This window comes from Hemitrygon akajei, chromosome 22, assembly GCF_048418815.1.
Source record: "Hemitrygon akajei chromosome 22, sHemAka1.3, whole genome shotgun sequence".
NCBI classification, from domain to species: Eukaryota; Metazoa; Chordata; class Chondrichthyes; order Myliobatiformes; family Dasyatidae; genus Hemitrygon; species Hemitrygon akajei.
In genome coordinates, this window is record NC_133145.1 from 15,012,559 (window position 1) to 15,036,821 (window position 24,263).

The window sequence follows — 24,263 nt, forward strand, 5'->3', positions numbered from 1 at the left end:
CCCCCCCCCCCCCCCACCCTGATGGACATCTACAACCCTGGCAGTCCAGATAAAAGGTGGGCTGCCGAGGCGGGGCGCCAGACGCACCAGAAGATACGCGAGAATTCTTGCGACAGCGTTTTGAGAGCGACAGCCGGTGGTGGGGTTCGTGTGCGTCTTTTCCTTGCCTGGGATTGGCAACCTCACCACGGAAGAACAGCCTAGCTACAGGGGAAGCCATAGATGAGAGTCCATTCCCCAACGAGACTTCCGACTACCTCCTACAAGTTGGAAAACCTGTCGGGTAAATGTTTCATTCTCTCTCTCTCTTTCTAACAAAAGTGCACCAACGCGACACCACGACAACGGCAGCTGGTGGAACTGCAGTGACCGCAAAGACTTTTAGATATCCAGCAAACAATATATATCTACATTACCCCTAGACAACTGTAGAGCTTATTTCTGATTGATTATTACTATACCTGTGCTTTAGATTGAGTTGTGACGACGTACATGATCTGAATGTTTTGTATTAACCATGCGTTTGTGCCCCTTTATAAATAAAAACGTTTGAAAATAGTAGTATCAGACTTCAGTGGACCCATCTATCTTTACTGATAAGTCACCCGGTTACTGGGGAACGTAACACCTGTTTCTCAGCTCCACCCATATGGCCTTGATAGACAAGCCCTCTAATTTGTCCTGCCTGTAACATTTTCCCTGACTAGCAATGCTAGTCCTTTCATCCCTCAGCCTCTATCACGTCTGAAACATCGGAACCTTGGAACATTAAGCTGCTAAATGGTTTACTATACTATTTACTATACTAGGTACAGTAAGAGAAAAAAAAGGGAATCTTAACATAAACTTACCCAGAGGTAATGCCTCTTTCGAGCTGAAGCCTCCTTAGGGCCAAAGCCTGACACCTACTCTCACCACTGGCCTACTCCCAACAATGGCCACCCCACTTATCCCTTCTGTACTTTTAAACAAGCGCCGCCAACCCGCAAGAAACCTCATTGATGTGGCCTGCTCCTGCCATTGCTTGGGCTGTCAGAATGAGCCTGAATGCCCATGGATTCACCACTGTGGCCTGTTCCCTCCACTGATTGGGCCATCAGTTCTTGTAACATGGGTGGCTGCTAAATATCAGCTATGTGCTTGGCAGAGTGAGGCCATGGGCCAGCAGCAAAAGGGAAACAAGACAACTGAAGAACAAACACTGCCCTAAAGCAAATGTACAGTATCCTCAAGTGTGGACCTCCTTCTTCCCCCCCCCCCCCCACCCCCATCATGCACACAATTATGTTACAGAGTACATTGAAAGCAGAGGTTCTTGTTTAGTAAGGACATCAAAGGTTACCAGGAGATGAAGGGAGGGATAATAAACCAGAAAATCAGCAAATCAGCCATAATCAAATGGCATGAGCAAATAGATTCAATGGTCTTATGCTCTTATGTCACCTAACACAAGCTTCAACCATACACTATCCTATTAGGACCCCTCAATGCATCCTGCCATATCAGGTAGCCATCCTATTACATACAGTACCTATATAATGACACATACTCATGCTTCACTGTTATCCTGTTATCCCATTATAGAACACCATCCCATTATAGAACATCTATGACAAAACCTTCCATTATGCATCCCCTAATTACACATATCCCTGTTGCAAGGCTTCCACTAACATACTCACATTGCGAACAGCTCTTGCTAGATATATGTTGAAAGTCTCCTAGGGCAGTCATTCAGTTTGATAATGCCCTTCAAACAAAGCAGTGCCCCAAATTTGGTACAAACTCACCGTTGGACCATCACTACTCACCACCTCAGGATGTCGGTCATCAGTTCACCTAGGATTTTTCAATTTAGAAATAGAGCAATGTACTGTGTAAGGACTTTTGCTGGGAACTCAGGGAGACAAACTGCTGGTTGGACTCCAAAGGTGTCACTATTTACCAAATGTGAGCTTGGCCACCATCCATTGAGCTATCACAGATAGTTGTCTGCATTTGGTGTCTAGCTTTGCCCCATTTCCAGCAGCAATTGAAACTATAGACACTGTAAGATTTCAGACCCTCTCTCATGCACAGGGAAAGAATCAGTGTTTAGCTCTCACCTCTTCTGCTGTCGCCCATGAAGTTTGCTGATTCGCTCCTCCCATGCAATCTCCGGTTGGAGTTTCAACATGAGCTTGTTGACCCAGCAGGAGACGGACCACTTTCCGCTTTCTGAGAGAAATCCCAACATCTTTGCTGGTTACCACCAACTCTTCTGTTATAACCCAGAATGAATGATTGTTGGGAGACAGGGTCCTCGATTCCCAAAGAATCCCTTTAAGTCATCAATGTCCTTGAAGTTGGCAAGAATTTCCTGTGAACCTTCTCCTGTGCAGGACCCACATACACTCTGGTCGAGACTCGTACTGCATTCACTTCATGATTTAACCCTTTGTTATCCACTGGACAATGAAAAAAACAGAGAAAGGTGATACTTGCCACATGCAGAAAATGAGGCTTCATGCAAAGTGAAGGTCAAGAGGGGCTATACAGTTTGAGATGAGGGAGTACCTCTCTCTGTCCTGTGCTTATTCGAAGACAGGTTTGCAAAGCCCCTTTAAGAAAACACTGAAGAAGTTTGTAAGACAGCAGCTGACTTGTGATGGCCACTCCTACTGAAAATGTAGTCACAACAGCCAGGAGATTTTTTTTTGCTTTTGGCAAACTATGATGTTGCAGAGTGATTAGTTGGCAAGGGAATGAGGGTCAAGTGTAGATCTCACAGTTTTCACTGGGCTACAGTATATCACAAGATGACAAGACTCCCAATGACAAATACAAACAATCAGTTAGATAGATAGATAGATACTTTATTCATCCCCATGGGGAAATTCAACATTTTTTCCAATGTCCCATACACTTGTTGTAGCAAAACTAATTACATACAATACTTAACTCAGTAAAAATATGATATGCATCTAAATCACTCTCTCAAAAAGCATTAATAATAGCTTTTAAAAAGTTCTTAAGTAGTTTACTTAAATACATTAAATACAATCAACCCCGGCACTTTAACATATCTTACTCCTGGCGGTTGAATTGTAAAGCCTAATGGCATTGGGGAGTATTGACCTCTTCATCCTGTCTGAGGAGCATTGCATCGATAGCAACCTGTCGCTGAAACTGCTTCTCTGTCTCTGGATGGTGCTATGTAGAGGATGTTCAGGGTTTTCCATAATTGACCGTAGCCTACTCAGCGCCCTTCGCTCAGCTACCGATGTTATACTCTCCAGTACTTTGCCCACGACAGAGCCCGCCTTCCTTACCAGCTTATTAAGACGTGAGGCGTCCCTCTTCTTAATGCTGCCTCTCCAACACGCCACCACAAAGAAGAGGGCGCTCTCCACAACTGACCTATAGAACATCTTCAGCATCTCACTACAGACATTGAATGACGCCAACCTTCTAAGGAAGTACAGTCGACTCTGTGCCTTCCTGCACAAGGCATCTGTGTTGGCAGTCCAGTCTAGCTTCTCGTCTAACTGTACTCCCAGATACTTGTAGGTCTTAACCTGCTCCACACATTCTCCATTAATGATCACTGGCTCCATATGAGGCCTAGATCTCCTAAAGTCCACCACCATCTCCTTGGTCTTGGTGATATTGAGACGCAGGTAGTTTGAGTTGCACCATATCACAAAGTCCTGTATCAGTTTCCTATACTCCTCCTCCTGTCCATTCCTGACACACCCCACTATGGCTGTGTCATCAGCGAACTTCTGCACATGGCAGGACTCCGAGTTATATTGGAAGTCTGATGTGTACAGGGTGAACAGGACTGGAGAGAGCACGGTCCCCTGCGGCGCTCCTGTGCTGCTGACCACCGTGTCAGACCTACAGTCCCCCAACCGCACATACTGAGGTCTATCTGTCAAGTAGTCCACTATCCAATCCACCATGTGAGAGTCTACTCCCATCTCCGTTAGTTTGTGCCTTAAGATCTTGGGCTGGATGGTGTTAAAGGCACTAGAGAAGTCCAGAAATGTAATCCTCACAGCACCACTGACCCCATCTAGGTGAGAGAGGGATTTGTGCAGCAAATACGTGATAGCATCCTCCACTCCCACCTTCTCCTTATACGCAAACTGAAGAGGATCCCAGGTATGCCTGGTTTGTGGCCTCAGATTCTGTATTATCAGCCGCTCCATGGTCTTCATCACGTGCGACGTCAAGGCAACAGGTCTGAAGTCATTCAACTCCTTTGGTTGTGGTTTCTTCGGTACCGGGACAATACAGGATGTTTTCCAATGTCTGGGTACTCTTCTCTGCTCCAGGCTCATGTTGAAGATGCGCTGTAGTGGTTCTCCCAGCTCAGTCGCACAGGCCCTCAGTAATCGTGGGGAAACTCCATCCGGTCCCGCCGCCTTTCTGGTACAGATCTTCCTCAGTTGACCTTCCACCTGTGCAGCCGTAATCCTGGGCGTGGGCAAGGTCTCCTGTGAGTGGCTATTTTCCTGTGAGGGAAGTAAGGCTGGTGTGGAGTTCTGCGGTGAGGATGAGATTGTGCTGTCGAACCTATTGAAGAAGTTGTTCAGCTGGTTCGCTTTCTCCACATCTCCACTTATGTTTGCCCCCCGCTTTGCACCGCATCCGGTGATGATCTTCATCCCATCCCACACCTCCTTCATGCTTTTTTTCTGCAGCTTTTGTTCTAGCTTCCTCCTATACTGCTCCTTTGCCCCCCTTATCTGTACTCTGAGTTCCTTCTGAACTCTTTTAAGCTCCAACCGATCACCATCTTTAAAGGCCCTCTTCTTCTGGTTTAGGAGGCCTTTGATGTGACTAGTGATCCAGGGCTTATTATTGGGATAGCAGCGAACAGTTCTAACAGGGACAACGGCATCCACACAAAAGTTAATATAGTCCGTTGTGCATTCAGTGACCTCCTCAACGCCCCCACAGAGCCCCCCTTGCAGTACATCCCAGTTAGTAGTACCGAAGCAGTCTCTCAGGGCCTGTTCAGCTTCAGGAGTCCACTTTCTAAAAGAGCGTGTGGTAGTGGGATGCCTCATCACAATTGATTTATATCTGGGCTGTAACAAAACCAGGTTGTGATCAGATTTCCCCAGTGAAGGCAGCGGGGATGCACTATATGCATCCTCTACGTTTGCATACAGTAGGTCAATAGTCCTATTACCCCTGGTGTAACAATCCACGTACTGGGAGAAAGCAGGTAGTGTCTTGTCCAAAGTCACATGGTTGAAGTCCCCTGTAATTAACACCAGTGCCTCAGGGTGCTGTGTCTGAAGCCTAGCAACAGCGGAGCTGATGACGTCACACGCTACCGTTGCGTCGGCACGCGGCGGGACATACACATTCACCACAATGACGTTTGCGAATTCTCGCGGCAGGTAATATGGCCTCATACTCACGGCGATCAGCTCAATATCTCTTTCACAAACGGAGATATTTGTACTCACATGCCCGGGGTTACACCATCTTACGTTAATGTAGACAGCGAGTCCCCCTCCTTTCTTCTTCCCACACTTTTTGGCATCTCTGTCAAATCTACTGAATATTTCATTTTGTACAGTGTCTCCACAACACTGCAACTTGTTACCACCTGAAACAGCTGTGGCAAATAGCACTGATGGTTTTAAGGTGAAGGCAGGTAATAACCATAAGATCGTAAGACCATAAGACCCAATTCTTGGGCATTGGGCCCAATGCACTGCCATTCCATCATAGTTAATTTATTATCCCTCTCAACCCCATTCTTCAGCTTTCTCCCCGTAGCCTTTGAAGTCCTGACTGAAACCAAGAACCTATCGATCTCCACTTTAAATATACACAATGACTTAACCTCCACAGCCATTAGTGGCAATGAATTCCACAGATTCTCCACCTTCTGGTTTAAAAATTTTTCTAAAGAGGCGTCCTTTTATTCTGAGGCTATGCATTCTGGTACTAGACTCTCCCACAATAGGAAACATTCTTTTTTTTAATCCACTATATCTCAGCCTTTCAATATTCAAATTGAGTGAGATCCCCCATCTTTCTTCTAAATTTCAGCAAACACTGCCCAGAGCCATCAAATGCTCTTCATCCATTAGCCCTTTCATTCCTAGAATCATTCTTATGAACCTCCTCTGGCCCCTCTCCAATGCCAGCCTTGCTATTATATTCTAGTCCTCTCAAAGTTAATGCTAACAAAGCATTTTCCTTCCTAACTACCAACTCAACCTGTAAGTTAACCTTTAGGGAGTCCTGGATGAAGACTCCCAAGTCCCTTTGCACCTCTTTTTCTTGGACACAAGGAAGGAGGGTGAGTAATATAACATTAAAAAAACTCAGCTGAGAAGTGACAGATGGCGTTCAACCCAGATAAGTGTGAGGTGCTTCATTTTGGTAGGTCAAATATGATGGAAGAATATAGTATTAATGGTAGGACTTTTGGCAGTGTGGAGGATCAAAGGGATCTTGGGATCCGAGTCCATAGGACACTCAAAGCAGCTGTGCAGGTTGACTCTGTGGTTAAGAAGGCATACGGTGCATTGGCCTTCATCAATCATGGGATTGAGTTTAAAAGCTGAGAGGTAATGTTGCAGCTATATAGGACCCTGGTCAGACTCCACTTGGAGTACTGTGCTCAGTTCTGGTCGCCTCACTACAGGAAGGATGTGGAAACCATAGAGAGAGAGCAAAGGAGATTTACAAGGATGTTGCCTGGATTGGAGAGCATGCCTTATGAAAACAGGTTGAATGAACTTGGGCTTTTCTCCTTGGAGCGTGGAGGATGAGAGGTGACCTGATAGAGGTGTATAAGATGATGAGTGGCATTGATCGTGTGGATAGCCAGAGGCTTTTTCCCAGGGCTGAAATGGTTGCCACAAAAGGACACAGGTTTAAGGTGCTGGGGAGTAGGTACAGAGGAGATGACAGGGGTAAGTTTTTCACACAGAGAGTGGTGAGTGCGTGGAATGGGCTGCCGGCAACAGTGGTGGAGGCAGATATGATAGGGTCTTTTAAGTGACTTTTGGATAGGTACATGGAGCTTAGAAAAATAGAGGGCTATCGGTAAGCCTAGTAATTTCTAAGGTATGGACATTGTTACATTCCCCAGTAACCGGGTGGCTTACCAGCAAAGATAGAGAGGTCTGCTGAAGTCTGATGGTACTATTTTCAAACGTTTTTATTTATAAAGGGGCACAAACGTATGGTTAATACAAAACATTCAGATCATATACGTCGTCACAACTCAATCTAAAGCACAGGTATAGTAATAATCAATCAGAAATAAGCTCTATCGTTGTCTAGGGGTAATGTATATATTGTTCGCTGTATATCTGAAAGTCTCTTGCGGCCACTGCAGTTCCACCAGCTGCCGTCTGTTGTGGTGTCGCGTTGGTGCACTTTTGTTAGAAAGAGAGAGAGAGAGATTGAATGAAACAGTTACCCGACAGGTTTTCCAACCTGTAGGAGTTCGGTTTGTCGAAGTCTCGTTGGGGAATGGACTCTCATCTGTGGCCTCCCCTGAAGCTAAGCCGTTCTTCCGTGGTGAGGTCGCCAATCCCAGGCAAGGAAAAGACGCACACGAACCCCACCACCGGCTGTCGCTATCAAAACGCTGTCGCAGGATTTCTAGCGTGTCTTCTGGTGCGTCTGAAGGGGTCGTCCCCCCCAGACCCTCCTTTATACTTCCTCACGGGATCACCGGTGTCAATCTCTCTCTCAACCAGCCCACTTTGCCCGAGGGCTTTACACGTGGTCTTCATGAGACAATAGTCAGAGTCGCTTTATTCTGCTTCCCGGGGGAACGTGGTCTTCAGCACGTCTCTCTCCCTCTTGGGTCATTTGAACCCCCCTTGACTAGGGCTCTTGCGATTCTCACAAAGGAGGGGGCTGGGGTCATAACAACATGTACGGCACAACTTTGCTGTAGGTTTTCTATGTTTCTATATTTCTAAATGAGGCAACATACAGTAACATTTCCAGCATGAACAATTTGGTGATGATTATCTTCAGTGTGGTTAATCTCACACAAACCATTTACTTTTGTTTCTCTTTATCATTTGGGTCGGCAATGTTATTCATTTGCCAGCTGCAGGAAAACTGTAGGGTAGGGATATTGGCCATCTATATTGTGGAGAAACTCAGCTGATCAAACAGCATCTGAGAAGTGGAGGTAGATTTTTTGGGTCAAGGCCTTTCAGCTGGACTTCCTATCAATAACTGGGAAGAACTTAGTCATGAGGTGCGATATGCTCTCATGGCTGCTGTACTTGGTGCCAGGTGGAGTCAAACCATCTGCCAGAACATCCCATTTCCAGATCTAGCCAACTAATACCAAGACATCGCTTGGCTGATGGTAAGAGGTGCCTCCCCAGTCAGAGCTTTATAGGCCATCATGTTAACCCCCAACGTATGCTGCCTTTGGGACAGCTGTAGGGGGAAGAGAATCACCCACCTCTTTGCAGAATGTGGATTTGCAAAGAGAGTGTGGAGATGGATGCAAGGATCTGTGTCCTGATTTATCCCCAACACTGTATAACAGAGGGCTCTCTGATCTACAGGCTGTTAGTGGGGATATACACCAAGACAGACATTAAGTACTGCTGGAAGGTAATCAATTCAGTGAAAAACGTCCTTTGGTCTGCCCAAAACTTCTTCGTCTTCCTGTAGATTGAGATGTCCGTAAAGGAATGTAGCTAATTGACACCATCTAGACTGCAGGAGTATGTCATGGTGGATTCACTGAAGCCGGGTGCAGCCAATGCTAAGACACTAATCTAGGCTCCTTCCAATATTGCACATGGAGGGGCTGAGTTGGGTGGGGAAGCCTATTGAATAATCAGAAGGTGTATCACCTCAGGGAGCCATGAGTATGACAATGGTGTTTGTGCCTTTTTCTTTCAAAGCTTACACTTTCAGAGAAAACATGAATGTAACAGTTTTATGCATCATTATTTCCTTTTTATATATTTTATTGTTAATAAAGTCTATTTTCAAATATAAAAGACCCTTCTTCTCAATTCAATGTAAATCTTGGCCTGAAATGTCAATCGTCCACTTTCCACCCTAGATGCGCCTGACCTATTGTACTTTTGGTGTTGCTCCAGGTGCAAATATCTGCATTCTCCTGCATCTCTGCATTGTGTACAGTTTAGTCACCCAGTTAAAAGAAAGGCATCATTAAATTGAAAAGAGTGCAGGCTTTATTTCTTGGAGCCTAGGATACTGAGAAGTGACCTTACAGAGATGTATTAAATCATGAAGAGTTCAGAGGGGGTGAATGCATTCAGCCTTTTTCCCAGGAAAAAAAAAATCAGAAGTAATAAGACACAAGTTTAAGGTGAGAGGGGAACAATTTGATAGGAAACTGAGGGGCACAGTAGCATAGAGGTTAGCACAATGCTTTTCAGTACAGGCAACCTGGGTTCAATTCCTGCCTGGGTTCAGCTCTAAGGAGTTTTTATACGTTCTCCTTGTGACCATGTGGGTGGTATCCTCTGGGTCCTCTGGTTTCCTCCCACAGCCCAAAGAAGTACTGGTTCATAGGTTCATTGTAAATTGTCCCATGATTAGGCCAGGATTAAATTGGGGGATTGCACAGCTCAAAGGGCCAAAAGGGCCTACTCTGCACTCTATCTCAATAAATAAAAGGCAGGTACAGTATATGGAGCTAGCTGTCAGATAAAGTAGATGGGGCAAGTAGAATTACAACATTTAATATATACTTGGATAGGTACACACACACACACACACACACACACACACACTCTCTCTCTCTCTCTCTTTTCAATTTTTGCTCAATTCTTTCTCAATTCCTACTAAAACATTGCTTACATTGTTTACATTTACATTATTTATTATTATATTCTAATTTGCCCTTTACTGTGCCTATTGTCTTGTTTATTAATTATTGTACTGTCTTGCACTGTTTGGTGCACTTTATGTAGTCCAGTAGGTCTGAAGTCTAATGTAGTTTTGTGTTGTTTCATGAGGTACCATGGTCCTGGAGGAACTTTGTTTCATTTTTACTGTGTACTGTACCAGCAGTTATGGTTGAAATGACAATAAAAGTGACTTGACTTGACTTGACTTGAATGAGGCATGGGATCCAAGGAGGCCTCGCTTTGTGGATGCAGAATTGGCTTGCTCACAGAAGGCAAAAGGTGATTGTAAATAGTTCATATTCTACATTGAGGTCGGTGACCAGTGGAGTTTCACAGGGATCTGTTCTGGGACCCCTACTCTTTGTGATTTTTATAAATGACTTGGATGAGGAAGTAGAAGGGTGGGTTAGTAAGTTTACTGATGGTACATGAGGAGTAAAAATCATTACATTATGTCTCTGTCTAAATGTGCAATGTGCAATTTATAGTGCTTTATAATAGATAGATGTACAACAGGACAGTCAATATAACATAGAAATACAATTGTCTGGAGGGTTGTCAGAGGCTACAGTGGGATTGAGTTTTGCATTCTACAGTAGAATGCAAAACTGGGCTGAGAAGTGGCAGATGGAGTTCAACCCAGATAAGTATGAAGTGGTTCATTTTGGTAGTTCAAATTTGAAGACATAATATAATATAAATGGTAAAACTCTTGGCAGTGTGGAGGATCAGCGAGATCTTGGGGTCTGTGTCCATAGGACACTTAAAGCTGCTTTGCAGGTTGACAGTATTGTTAAGAAGGCTTATAGTGTGTTGGCCTTCATCAATTGTGGGATTGAGTTCAAGAGCCATGAGGTAATGTTACAGTTATACAAGACCTTGATTAGTGACTGCTTGGAGTACTGTGTTCAGTTCTGGTCACCTCACTACAGGAAGGATGTGGTTACTATCGAGAGAGTGCAAAGGAGATTTACAAGGATGTTGCTTGGATTGTAGAGCATGCCTTATGAGAATAGGTTGAGTGAACTTGGTCTTTACTCGTTGGAGTGACAGAGGATGAGAGGTGACCTGATAGATGTGCATAAGATAATTAAGTACATTGATAGTCTGGATAGTCAGAGGCTTTTTCCCAGGGCTGAAATGGCTAACATGAGGGGGCTTAGTTTTAAGGTGCTTTGAAGTAGGTACAAGGGGGATGTCAGAGGTAAGTTTTTCACACAGAGAGTGGTGGGTGCATGGAATGCACTGCTAGCGATGGTGGTAGAGGCAGATACAATAGGGTCTTTTAAGATCCTCTTAGATAGGTAATGGAGCTACACTGTAGAAAAATTCTAGGCAGTTTCTAAAGTAGGTTACATAATTGGCACAAAATTGTGGGCCAAAGGGCCCGTTATGTGTTGTAGATTCTCTATGTTCTCTATGTATAGAAAACATTTAGAGGGATATGGGCCAAATGCAGGCATAGACAGGTTGGGCCAAAGTGTGACTGAAGTTTTATACAGCTGCAGCATGACTCCCTTACTCTTATACTTGACACTCTGTTGGAATTGGTTGTTTTTCATTTAATTTTTTATAAGATATTAATTGAGTTAATGCAACTAAAATTGTAGTTTTTACTGACATGATTTTTCATTGGCTAAGTGTTAGCACATTACCCACACGATGCAATTATGCAAACGATGATTGGTTTATTCTTATCTAAGGGATTTTGGTTATCTAGATTATAGAGGTGTGGATTGTTTCAGAGGTGCCATCTTTTTCTTTTCATTAAGTCTCTGCTTTCCTTTTCAGCTCTTCACTTGGTCTCATATATATCTTTGTTTAAACTTTAACATAAATGATCATTAAGAATTAAAACCCCTCACCATTCTTGACCCCTGGAAGAACCCTAAGGATCAGAAAAATAACAGAGATCCAACAATTCGGTGCCCAAATGTGGGATGATTACTTGAAGAAAACTGGACAAAGAAAGTAAGTTTTAAGTGCACAGTTGGGAGATAAGGCAATTTCCTCCGTTCCTTAATTGTCTGAGAATAAATATCTTCAGTACATCATTTAAAGGGAGTTTAAGAGTGAGCAGAGGCCTTGTTTTATTTTATCTATGGCGGATCCTATTAAAATTTTTGTGGTTGTGCGACCTAGGTGGCTGGTTTAAATTATCAGAAAAACCCAGAAACCAATATAAATTCTAAAGTATTGGACAAATAAGTTTCCTTCATGTTATAACCTAATATTATGGTACCAATGGGGCTGCCACTAAATCTAAACAGCAGTTCTCTGCGTTAATGAAGCGTGTAAAAGAAAAACATGCAAAGTATGTCCGTAGTCAGGAGCTCTAATCAGAGCTGCAAAGTGAAATGAGGCAGTTCTGTGTGAGACTTTTGGTGGGTGGTGTTAAGAGCAATGTCAATCATTTGATGGCCAGCTAGCTCTGAATAGTTCTCAGAAACAGGAACACCCTGAGTTTCAAGGAACTGCAAGGTGTCTAAGACAGTGACTCAACAGAGACCCCTAGTGGTTCAGTGATGATGACAGTAATAAAGTACTGTAATTGTTCCGGCAGCCCCAGTAAAGACTAAGGGAAAAAAGAACACACAAGAATGAAGATAGAGAGTATGAAAGGATACGGGAGGTTTATCATCAACCACCAGATCCAGAAAAATTTCAAATAAATTCCACATCCTAAAAAAGGAAACAAAGATTTGGGCTTGAATGTGGGCCTCCATTAGTCTCGATAGACCATAGTTTTGCACCTTGGAAAGTTTCCAGGGAGCAAGCCTGGGCAAGTTTTTTTATGGAAGACTGGCAGTTGCCCAAGCTGCAAGTCTCCCCTCTCCAACGCCACCAATGTTGTCCAAGGGAAGGGCATTAGGACCCATACAGCTTGGCACCGGTGTCGTCGCAGAGCAATGTGTGGTTAAGTGCCTTGCTCAAGGACACACACACAAGCCTCAGCCAAGGCTCAAACTAGCAACCTTCAAATAACTAGACAAACGCCTTAACCATTTGGCCACGCGTCAACACTGGGCTTGAATATATACAAATCGAATCCATATGATGGCATTCAAATGTTAGCTACCATGCTAACAACTCAGCAAATAAACCAGTTGACACCATGAGTTGAAGATTATATAGAAGATGACAAAAAGAATTCACCAGCTGGTTGGGAAGAAATGAAGGCATGGTTGGAAGGACAAGCCAGATTGATTGGAAGAACATGGTCGAATACAAACAAAAGCCTTCAGAATATATTTCTGAATATGAAGACTATTATAGGACAGTTTGGCTCAGTTATTCAGGAGTCCTAGGAATAAATTAAGATCAAATTGAAGACTATATATGACCATCTCAAGTCGACCTTCATGGATAGATTGAGACTAACAAGAGCAGGATTAATGTGCATAACTGAAGCGATTGATCAAAATGCAATGTGCCATTGACTAGCATGCGTAGGTATGCACATGGTGCTGGAGGACAGAGAATTTAACTAATCAAAAACAGACCAGTTGAAGTACAATTTGGTCCTCCCCTACAAGAAATATAATTTTGGGTGGGAGACTTCTTGCAACCCCTTCTTGGAATAGATGTCCTATTGACTTTAAATTCCACTCCTGAATTCATGGAAGGTAAAATTATACAGTTGAAAAAATCCACATTAACCATCCTATATGGTCATGAGACAAAAGTTACTGTGGCCTGCTGGAAATGGATCCTGTCAAGTTTACGGGGAAGATACCACCTAGTGCCAAGCAATATCATCAAAGCAAAACATCTACAGAAGGCATCATCATACCTTTTGGAGCCTGATGATGGATTATAGGATCTCCAGTCAACGTATTGACAAGTTAAACCCTCTGGTGGCAGATCTATCAACTATGTTCGACACCCTGAACCCATCATATAAGTAGTTTACAATAATCAGTATGGCCAGTGCTTCCTGGTCAGTACCACTGGCACTTGAATGTCAACCATGGTTGGCTTTTGCAGTTGGTGGTCAATAATATCAGTGGACAAGGCCACCATGGGGACTTCACAATAGTCCTACCACCTAATCACATGGCCTAGAGACAGTGTCTACGGGGCTTTCTAAGCATAGACTCAACTATCATATAGTATGTGGATGACATCCTAAATGCTCTTAGATCAGCTTGAACATGATATACTATGTCTGCTTGGTTATCTAGTCCTCAAGGGACATAAGGCAAATTTGAACAAGTCACAATAGCAACAAAAGGAAGTGATTTACTTGGGGCAGGATTTCCCAAGGCAAATGGGAAATCACCGAAGATCGAGCAAAGGCTGTTAAATCAGCAAAACCACCAATAAAAGTCCAGCAACTTTGATTATTTCTGGGTTTTGTACAACTGCAACAGAGCCAATCCATTCACTGAAAGTGCTCATCCCCTGACCCGCCTGCTGAAAAACAGCAACCACCAACAACACTGTGATTCTTAATGAAGAACAGATGGAAGCTTTTTAAATTTTAAAGTATTGCACCTGCATTGGGAATCTTTGATATGGGGAGGGGGGCGGCATTTACCCTGTATGTCTATGAGAAGCCTGGCTACATGATGCCAATTTTAAACTCAAAAACATGGAGATCAGCAGTGTCCTGTTGGGTATTACTCTGCCAAATGGAACAAAGTAGCCTTAGGATGACATTCATGTCTATGAGCAGTGCAACCAACTTACCTAGCAGTCATGACTGTTTCTAACAGTGTGCTGGATCAGATTTTAAATGTTTGATGGCAACACTTCATGCAAATTTACTAACTATGAACTATGATCAAGTTACAGCTGCTTGGTGGTCCAAGTGATTCACTGTTCTTGAGGCACCTAATATCATCCAACAAGCAAGTCCAGTGAATCCAGCTACATTGTTATCAGTGGATGTGGAAGACTATGATGATCCTGACTGTGCAAGAACAATAACATGCCAAGAAGATGCAAATTACCACAAAGAAGTGCCTTTATTGAACCCAGATCTGATTCCATATACTGATGGCTCCTCAACCATTGAGGGAGGAAGTTGAATGGTTGATTGGGCTGTTGTCACAGAAAATGAAGTGATGGCCTCAGGAAACAGGGCTCCTGACACAATGCAGCAGAACTGAAAGCTTTGATTAAAGCCTGTAATCTAGCTGAAGGAAGGTCAGCTAATATCTACACAGATTCTCGATATGCTTTCAGAGCCATTCATAACTTTGGAAATTTATGCAGACTAAGTGTTTCTTACAGCTGTGGCAACTCCAATCAAGAATGGCGGGGGACCTTTCCTAAATTACTTTTCCAATTTATAAAGTTTAACAGTGCACAGACTTTCATGTATATTTCTATCTTCTCTTTTTAAGTGAATATGTTTTTTTCTAATTATCCATTATCATCCATCAGCTTTTTTTCTTTGGTAGTTGGTAGGGGGTGTACTTTTTTTTTAATATAAAAAATTTCTTTTATGATGTAAGAATGGCAAACTAGTACAAGAACTGATGGAAATCATGCCACTACCATCAGAAGTTGCAGTATTGAAATGTAAAGGTCACTCTAAAATGACCACAATGGGAAGCTGTGGAAATGCATCTGCAGATGAAATTGTAAAAAGAGCAACAAAAGAAGGAATAAAGAAAATCAAAGTGATGGAAGAAAACCCAATAACTGAAACCATGAAAACCAAGTTAAACACTGCGTCACTGATGAAGACTGAGACTCCTGGATGGATACATGGAGCTTAGAAAAATAGAGGGCTATGGGTAAGCATAGGTAGTTCAAAGGTAAGGACATGTTTGGCACAGCTTTGTGGGCAGAAGGGCCTGTATTGTGCTGTAGATTTTCTAGGTTTCTATGTTTCTAAAACAAAACCTGGATCAATGGAAAAGCTACATCAACTAAGTCCTCCTGGTCCAGTATTACATCTATAGGTGGACTACATTACTTTACTAAAGTGCCAAGGATATTAAGATGTTGTAGTAATAGTGGGCAAATTTTCAAGATGGATGGGAAGTTATTGCAGCATGAAAAGCTACTGGCACATACACAGCCAAAACTGATGAAGGACCACCTTCATGGATGGGGATTGTCATGTCTCATTGACTCTGAACAAGGAACACATTTCATTGGAAATGTTGGTCAAGTATTATGTCAACTGATGAACATTGAATGGTCTTTACATTGCCCACATAAGGACAAGTTGAAAGAATGAATAGCATCATTGAACAATGACTGACTAATTATCAGAAGGAAGGTGTACCATTGCCTATAGCTCTTCCTTTGATTTTATGTAGCATCAGAGAAAACCCAAACAAGAAAACAGAACTGAGTCCATTTGAAGTGATGATGGGGCAACTTATGTCTCTGTTGGGAGCCCTCGACCTCAGAGAGGATGATATGCACGTTATATCAGATAGTTTAATTGATTATTGTGAAAAACTAACACAAGCTGCTCATTCTGCTTCTCAACAGGTTTCTGCTGCCTGGAGAGGCCCATCAGTAGGAGGACATTCACTGATTACTGGCAAATGAATCCTGGTAAAGAAACCACATAAAGAACCCTTGGGAGCTCGGTGGGAAGGTCCTTACCAAGTACTGTTAATGATCTATCAGCAGTTAAGATCGAAGGATAAAGTAAGCGGCTACACGCCAGCCACCGCAAGCAAGCTAAAGTGACTCCAGATTAAGACACATACTGAGAGAAGGCTTCAAGCATGAATATAATTATTGGACATAATGGTCTTTATTTTGATGCTTTTTGTTATTATATTTGCTGCCTGTTTCACTTACTTATTGAAATGAGCTGGTTGAAATGACTCACAACGTATACTTACGGGTATCACATGAATATGCAGGTACCATTAATGATTCAAATTGTTGAGTGTGTCATTACATACCACACACCTCAAACTATTCCCCAATCTACCTATTTTTGTTTTTTTCAAAGCGAGTATTTTCAGAATAGCTCAAACTCATATAAGCATTCCAAATGAATCTAATCATGATGCAGTACTATAAATGCTTTTAAGAAGTAGTTTTTGATTACTGTTGGGAAGTTAATTTGTTAAGGAAATTTGACTAAAATTGATCAAGTAAATTAGACACTAACTTCAAAGTAGAGAGAGCTTTATTCGATTTGTGATATCTTGGGGAGTGGAACCTCTAACAGTGGGTTTCAAACTCCTAATAATACAATGAGCAGAGCTCCTTTTATCTATGTACAAATCGATTGCAAAAGCGAAGGCTGTTCAATTAAACTTGTGAATTAGAAAAGCTAACCTAGGTTCACATGCAGTTCTTTTGTGATAAACTATATACATAGCAACAGCCAAAAATTGAAAATTCAGTCCTCTGTACAACTTTGTGTTAACAAACAGCTTGTCTCATATCCTTAAGTCTAATTCTTACAAGATAAGCAACTCCAAGTATTTATTCCAAAGTCATCTCTGTTGAAAGCCACAGCCACATCTATAAGAAACTAAGCTACAATCTGGTTTCCATACTCAAAAGACCAATATTAACAAATCCTTAACTCTCAATATTTTCCTTCATATTATTCTGTTATATAGATACTTTAAGTTTTATCTGCCAGAATCCCTTATAGAATCAAAGGGGGAACTTTTGGAATCAGTTGTTTATTTTTATGTTTTATTTAAGATATTAGTTGAATTAATGCAAGACTAAAATCGTAGTTTGAATTGTAGTTTTTACTGATACTGCAAGGATCCTACTCTCCAAACTTAAACAGAGCAATATTGCATATGCTATCCAGTGCAATGAGAACTGTACAGATCTGTATATCCGCAAGACAAAACAACCACTTCATGAACAGATGGCCCAGCATAGGAGGGCTAACACCTCAGGTCAAGATCCTGCTGTATATCTACACCTAAAGGACAAGGGACACTCATTGTCTGAGGCTTCACCTTGAGTATTGTGCACAGTTTTGGGCTCCTCATCTTTGAAATGACATGCTGGCATTGGAGAGGTTCTAGTGGAGGTTCACAAGGATGATTCCAGGAATGAAAGGGTTATCATACGAGGAATGTTTGATGGCTCTGGGTCTGTACTCGCTGGAATTTAGAAGGATGTTGGGGGAATCTCATTGAAAACTCTCAAATGTTGAAGGGACTAGACAGAGCAGATGTGGAAAGGATGTTTCCCATGGTGGGAGAGTCTAGGACAAGAGGGTGCAGCCTTGGGATAGAGGGGCATCTATTCAAAACAGAGATGCGGAGAAATTTCTTTAGCCAGAGGGTAGTGAATTTGTGGAATTTTTTTGCCACATGCAAGTGTGGAGGCCAGGTTGTTGAGTGTATTTAATGCAGAGATAGGTTCATGTTTGGATATAGCATCAAAGGTTACAGGGAGAAATGGGGTTGAGGAGGAGAAAAAAAGAATCAGCCATGATTAAATGGTGGAGCAGACTCAATGGACCAAATGGCCTAATTCTGCTCCTATGTCTTATGGCCTTATGATAATAATGTGCACATTTTGGACAGGGAGGACAGGTGGCTTAAAAGAGGGATTGAAGAAGCCATCTTTGTCAAACTGGAAAACCCATCCCTGAACATTGGGGGTGGAATAAGAGACCACCTATCAGCTACTTACAATGCAGTCCTAACATCTCTACCCCAAAGTCTCCATAACAGTTCACACCTCCATTCAAGCAAAGGTAAGATTAATGACCTTCTCATTACCTCTATGACTTTATACCTCATGTGATTGGTATAGATTGGTATAGATTTAAACAACTCACAGAGTTTAAGCTGAAAAACTACCCACCATGGATCAGAATTGCTGAAGCCTCTCGGATGAGCGACAAAATCTTCTAGACAACACATCAAGTCCAGTTGCCTTGATTTACTATTGCTTGATAGTTTTACTGACATAAATTTTCATTGGCTAAGTGGTAGCACATTAACAATGTGCTTAAATTGTGTAACTGTTGATTGGATTCTTATCTCAGAAATTTCTGATATCCGGATTATAGAGGTGATAGATTTTTCAGATGCATCATCTTCTTTCTTTTCTTTTTATTGCCTAGTCCAGGGGTATTTATACCCCTGTCATCTGATCAGATGAGGACTAACCAATCAGGAGGGATGGACCATGGGGTTATAAATACCACTGGACTAGACATGCCCTGGCCTCATCCCTGATGAAAGTGGCAGAATTTGTCATCGATACATCGGTTAAAATTAATACTTGTACCCAGCTGGAAGCCTGAGAAAAGTTTATTCAATCATTAAGAATTAAAACCTTGCAATTCTTGACCCCTGGATCAGAAAAATAAGAGATCCAATAGCCTTACCAGTGAAAGCAAGTATCCATCTGCCTTTTTGACAATCTTGTCCTCTTGCATCATAATTTTCAGTGAACTCTGAACCAAAACCCAATGATCTGGACCAAGACCCAATGATCCCTCTGTATCTTAATTCCCAAGAAATCCTTGCCCAATGAAATCCAGTTGTTGCTTAGCAATTACAGTAGGACACCAGCCTTTAAAGGTGCACATCCAATGACAACTACATAGTAACCACAAACATAATGGCTGTCATGGGATAAGTGGAGACTTTAGGGGTGAGAGTGGGAGCACCCAGACTTACTCAGAAGGACATGCAAATCCTAGTCAACAAGATACAGGACAGAAGGGATACCCTGTGTGGTGGTGGACCAGAAGGTTTTCCGGGCCCACCATAAGATAAGATCAGCAGAGCTGGCTGCAGACATCTCGCCAAGGAGCTGAAAGAAAAAAACTCACAGCTGTACAGAATACTCTCAGAATGATCTGCGCATCACTATTTGCATCAGTAGAGTGGAGATCCTGCTAGGATTTCCAGTTCTTTAATTGAGGTGCTGCTCGTGAAGATTTTTATACATCATTTGAGCTCTCTGGCTGATTATCGACATATAGTGTTGGTAGTGTGCTCTCCACAATACATCTATAGAAATTTGCCAAAGTTTTAGATGTCATGCTGAATCTCTGCAAACTCCTAAGGAAATAGAGGTGCTGCCATGTGATAACCAAGCAAACGTTCTCCGCAATGATGTTGGTATTTTTGAGTATTAGAACATCAAGGTCCATGATGACTTAGTTGACTATAATGCCAATTTAAACTAATCCATCTGCCTACACATGATCCCTATCTCTCTATTTTGTGCCTGTTCGTGTTTCTGGCTAAATGGCTCTTTAACATTGCTTTCTACTTGAAACCCACCACCATTACCACACTAAGCCATGCATTCTAGTCACCTACCACTCTACACAGTATATATAAATAAAATTGTCTTTGAAAATCCCTTTAAGCATTCACCTCTCACCTAAACCTGTGTCTTTTAGTATTTGACATTTCCATTCTGGGGAAAAGACTCCAGCTATCTGTGATTCTGCATATAACTCTAACCTCTCATAACTCTAGATCTCCCCTCAGCCTCCACACCCCAGGGAAAACAATTCATAGTTGCTCAACCTCTCCTTACAGCTATTACTGTCTAAATCAGACAACAACCTGGGTAATCTCTTCTGCACCCTCTCTAAAGCATTCACATCTTTCCTGTAAATGTGATGACCAGAACTACACATGCTCCACATGTGGCATAACAGAAGTTTTATAAATCTGCAACATGACTTCCCAACTTTTAAATTCAATACCCTGACTGATGAGGGCACATGCCTTCTTCAGAGTTAATGAAGTCATAGAGCACTACAACACAGAAACTAGCACTTTGGCCCATCTAGTCCATACGAGCTATTATTCTCCCTAGTCCCATTATACCCTTCCCATCCACATAGTTATCCAACTTGTCTTGGATGTTGAAATCAAATTTGCATCCACCACTACTGCTGACAGCTTGTTCCACATTCTCAACACCCTCTCAGTGAAGAAGTTCTTTGTCATGTTCCACTTACACATTTCAACTTTCACCCTTAACCCATTACCTCTAGTTCTAGTCTTACCCAACCTGAGTTGAAAAAGGCTGCTGCATTTACCCAATCTATACTCCTCATAATCTTGTATACCTCTATCTAATCTCCCCTCATTCTCCTACACTCCAGGGAACAAATTCCTAACCTACTAAAACATTCCTTTTACTCGGGTCCTCCAGTCTGTACTCTTTCAATCTTGTTAATATATAACCATATAACAATTACAGCATGGAAACAGGCCATCTCGGCCCTTCTAGTCTGTGCCGAATGCTTACTCTCACCTAGTCCCACCTACCTGCACTCAGCCCATAACTCTCCATTCCTTTCCTGTCCATATACCTATCCAATTTTTTTTTAAATGACTAAATCGAACCTGCCTCTACCACTTCTACCAGAAGCTCATTCCACACAGCTACCACTCTCTGAGTAAAGAAGTTCCCTCTCGTGTTACCCCTAAACTTTTGCCCTCTAACTCTCAACTCATGTCCTCTTGTCAATGGAAAAAGCCTATCTACGTTACCTCTATCTATCCCCCTCATAATTTTAAATACCTCTATCAAGTCTCCCCTCAACCTTCTACACTCCAAAGAATAAAGACCTAACTTGTTCAACCTTTCCCTGTAACTTAGGTGCTGAAACCCAGGTAACATTCTAGTAAATCTCCTCCATACTCTCTCTATTTTGTTGGCATCTTTCCAATAATTCGGTGACCAGAACTGTACACAATACTCCAAATTTGGCATCACCAATGCCTTGTACAACTTTAACATTGCATCCCAACGCCTATACTCAATGATCTGATTTATAAAGGCCAGCATACCAAAAGCTTTCTTCACCAACATATCCACATGAGATCCCACCTTCAGGGAACTATGCACCATTATTCCTAGATCATTCTGTTCTACTGCATTCCTCAATGACCTACCATTTACCATGTATGTCCTATTTTGATTAATCCTACCAAAATGTAGCAGCTCACACTTATCAGTATTAAACTCCACCTGCCATCTTTCAGCCCACTCTTGTAACTGGCCTAAATCTCTCTGCAAGCTTTGAAAACCTAATTCATTATCCACAACGCCACCTATCTTAGTATCATCTGCATACTTACTAATCCAATTTACCACCCCATCAACCAGATCATTAATTTATATGACAAACAACATTGGACCCAGTACAGATCCCTGAGGCACACCACTAGTCACTGGCCTCCAACCTGACAAACAGTTATCCACCACTACTCTCTGGCATCTCTCATCCAGCTACTGTTGTATCCATTTTACTACAATGTTAATACCTAATGATTGAACCTTCCTAACTAACCTTCCATGTGGAACCTTGTCAAAGGCCTTACTGAAGTCCATATAGACAACATCCACTGCTTTACCCTCGTTAACTTTACTAGTAACCTCTTCAAAAAATTCAATAAGATTTGTCAAACATGACCTTCAATGCACAAATCCATGTTGACAGTTCCTAATCAGACCCTGTCTATCCAGATAATTATATATACCATCTCTAAGAATACTTTCCATTAATTTAACCACCACTGATGTCAAACTTACAGGATGATAATTGCTAGGGTTACTCTTAGAACCCTTTTTAAACAACGGAACCACATGAGCGATACGCCAATCCTCCAGCACCAACCCCGTTTCTAATGACATTTGAATTATTTCTGTCAGAGCCCCTGCTATTTCTACACTAACTTCCCTCAAGGTCCTAGGGAATATCCTGTCAGGATCTGGAGAATTATCCACTTTTATATTCTTTAAAAGCACCAGTACTTCCTCTTCTTTAATCATCATAGTTTCCATAACTACCCTACTTGTTTCCCTTACCTTACACAATTCAATAACCTTCTCCTTAGTGAATACAGAAGAAAAGACATTGTTCAAAATCTCCCCCATCTCTTTTGGCTCCACACATAGCTGTCCACTGATTCTCTAAGGGACCAATTTTCTCCCTCACTATCCTTTTGTTATTAATATAACTGTAGAAACCCTTTGGATTTATTTTCACCTTACTTGCCAAAGCAACCTCTAATCTTCTTTTAGCTTTTCTAATTTCTTTCTTAAGATTCTTTTTACATTCTTTATATTCCTTGAACACCTCATTTACTCCATATGGCCTATATTTATTGTAGATCTCTCTCTTTTTCCGAACCAAATTTCCAATATCCCTTGAAAACCATGGCTCTCTCAAACTTTTAACCTTTCCTTTCAACCTAACAGGAACATAAAGATTCCGTACCCTCAAAATTTCACCTTTAAATGACCTCCATTTCTCTATTACATCCTTCCCATAAAACAAATTGTCCCAATCCACTCCTTCTAAATCCTTTCGCATCTCCTCCAATCAAAAAATCTCAACCTTGGGTCCATTCCTATCCTTCTCCATATTTATATTGAAACTAATAGCATTGTGATCACTGGACCCGAAGTGCTCCCCAACACATACCTCCATCACCTGACCTATCTTATTCCCTAACAGGAGATCCAACATTGCCCCTTCTCTAGTTGGTACCTTTATGTATTGCTGCAAAAATCTATCCTGCACACATTTTACAAACCAAACCATCCATCCCTTTTACAGAATGGGCTTCCCAGTCTATGTGTGGAAAATTTAAATCTCCCAAAATCACAACACTGTGCTTACTACAAATATCTGCTATCTCCTTACAAATTTGCTCCTCCAATTCTCGCTCCCCATTAGGTGGTCTATAATACACCCCTATAAGCGTTACTACACCTTTCTCATTCCTCAATTCCACCCAAATAGTCTCCCTAGATGAGCCCTCTAATCTATACTGCCAAAGAACCACTGTAACATTTTCTCTGAAAGCAATGCAACACCTCCCCCATTGTCCCTCCGATTCTATCACACCTGAAGCAACGAAATCCAGGAATATTTAGTTGCCAATCACGCCCCTTCTGAAACCATATTTCACTAATAACTACAACATCGTATTTCCAGGTATCAATCCATGCTCTAAGCTTATCCACCTTTCTTACAATGCTCCTAACATTAAAATAGATGTATTTAAGAAACTCGCCTCCTCTTACTCTCTGTTATCCCTAACGGTGCAAACAACTTTATTATCTTTTTCTTCCTTGCCCCCTACATCTTTGGTCTGAGCGCTCCCCTTCTCTGTCACCTGCCTATCCTCCCTCACACACTGTCTACTAGCTTTCTCTATTTGTGAATTAATCTCCTCTCTTCAATCTGATTCCCACCCCTCAACCATTCTAGTTTAAAGTCTCCCCATTCTAGCCTTCACAAATCTCCCCGCCAGGATATTGGTCCCCCTAGGATTCAAGTGCAACCTGTCCTTTTTGTACAGGTCACACCTGCCCCAAAAGAGGTCCCAATGATCCAGAAACTTGAATCCCTGCCCCCTGCTCCAATCCCTCAGCGATGCATTTATCCTCCACCTTATTCTATTCCTACTCTCACTGTCGCATGGC

At 42.1% G+C, this 24,263-nt stretch overlaps 1 protein-coding gene across 2 annotated transcripts in view; it reads right to left on the reverse strand.

The window, feature by feature from the left end:
• The window catches only part of LOC140714990 (transient receptor potential cation channel subfamily V member 6-like), a 111,992-nt gene extending 109,750 nt beyond the window's left edge, over positions 1-2,242 (reverse strand). For both annotated transcript variants that reach the window (XM_073026731.1, XM_073026730.1), the window contains exon 1: positions 2,106-2,242. In XM_073026731.1, the coding sequence (XP_072882832.1) occupies positions 2,106-2,236 (131 nt within the window). In that variant the 5' untranslated portion in view covers positions 2,237-2,242. The remainder of the gene's footprint in view (positions 1-2,105) is intronic.
• Between the last annotated feature and the right edge of the window lie 22,021 nt (positions 2,243-24,263).